The 1423-nt window shown below is 44.6% G+C and overlaps 1 protein-coding gene across 1 annotated transcript in view; it reads left to right on the top strand.

Annotated features, from left to right (window-relative positions):
- Positions 1–585: 585 nt before the first annotated feature.
- LOC107574702 (alpha-crystallin B chain-like) overlaps positions 586–1423 on the top strand; it is a 2461-nt gene continuing 1623 nt past the window's right edge. Inside the window, exon 1 of the mRNA XM_016261147.1 lies at positions 586–990. Within this exon, the coding sequence (XP_016116633.1) occupies positions 808–990 (183 nt within the window). The 5' untranslated portion in view covers positions 586–807. The remainder of the gene's footprint in view (positions 991–1423) is intronic.

The following is a 1423-nucleotide window of genomic DNA, read 5'->3' as shown; positions in this document are numbered from 1 at the left end:
TTTTTTTGTTGTTTTGTTAGCAGCCTTAGTAAGCATGAGAGATTACAACCCCAAATTTTTTCTAATAATGTTACCAAGTCCAGTACTGTAATTTAAGTCCAGGGAACTAAAAGGGCACCAAATCCACAAAAATGAAATGTTTTAAATCATAAAATATTCACTGAGAGCACAGCGACCGAGACTGCTTACCCCTCCAAAATCATGATGTCCAGTCAGTGTGCCAGCTCAAGTAAGCCCCGAACACACTGCCCAGCCGAGGGCTTGTTCATGGGGATTGACTTTGTATGGTGTTTAGCCTGGCACAGTTATCTCAGCCACATTCACTGTCAGATTCAGTAAAGACTAAACCTCCAAAGGGGCTCAGAACAGAAATATGCTCGGGCACATCACCTCATGGGCATCCTAATCTGTGCTGGCATCAAATGAGCCATCGTCGAATGCCGAGCAACGACGGACTTTCCTCAATATTGGCAGGTTCAGCGCAGTTTCCAGTACAGTGAACACAAGGGACCATCAGCACTATTTGGGGCTTGCACTGTAATCCAGTTGGTATCTGAGTGAATTGAAATCTGATCAGCTCTTTGGATAAATACAGAGAGTGATGGTTGGAAGAGGAGACAGGGTAGCAAGCACAGGACAGTGGGAGGGCCAAAGTGAAAGAGGCAAAGGCAGGCAAACAGCTTACATCATTATTCCAGAAAGATCCACAGCTGGCTCGTCTGCCAGGGGCCGAGGGTGTTGCTCTATTTAAGTGCGCAGGCAGAAGAGACAGCAGTTTTCTGAGTGCTGCTAAGGCCCAGACACAAAATGGACATCGCCATTCAGCATCCCTGGTTCCGTCGCTCCTTCTGGCCATCCTTCTTTCCCAGCCGGATCTTTGACCAGCACTTTGGGGATCCCATCTCTGAGGCCGACATGATTCCCTCGCTGTACTACCCACGACCTTCCTTTTTCCGCCGGCCAAGCTGGGTGGACAGCGGCTTATCTGAGGTGAGTTTACAATGACTTTTGTCAACGTTGCGGTTCATCTGCATTCAGTTTGTAACATCAGCATTATTGTAGTTCCGTGTCTAATTTGTTAAGTCACTATCTCAAAATAAACTGGGTGTTTAGGATCCTAAAGCAAAGCGGAGGGGTCTCGTATTTACCTAAAGGGTTTTAATTTGTGATAATGGCTGGCTGTACATTTCCCCCCACTGTACAGTTAATAAATAATGGGTGTTTGAAATCATTTTAATATGTTAACAGTTTAGTGGACATTAATATTTGTCACCCTGGACCACAAACCAGTCTTAAGTGTCAATTTTTCAAAACTGAGATTTATAGATCATCTGAAAGCTGAACGAATAAGCTTTCCATTGATGTATGGTTTAGGACCATATTTGGCCTAGATACAACTATTTGAAAATCTGGAATCTGAGGG

This window comes from Sinocyclocheilus grahami, unplaced genomic scaffold, assembly GCF_001515645.1.
Source record: "Sinocyclocheilus grahami isolate Dianchi unplaced genomic scaffold, SAMN03320097.WGS_v1.1 scaffold2312.1, whole genome shotgun sequence".
Lineage (NCBI taxonomy): Eukaryota > Metazoa > Chordata > Actinopteri > Cypriniformes > Cyprinidae > Sinocyclocheilus > Sinocyclocheilus grahami.
This window is presented reverse-complemented; position numbering and strand designations above follow the sequence as displayed.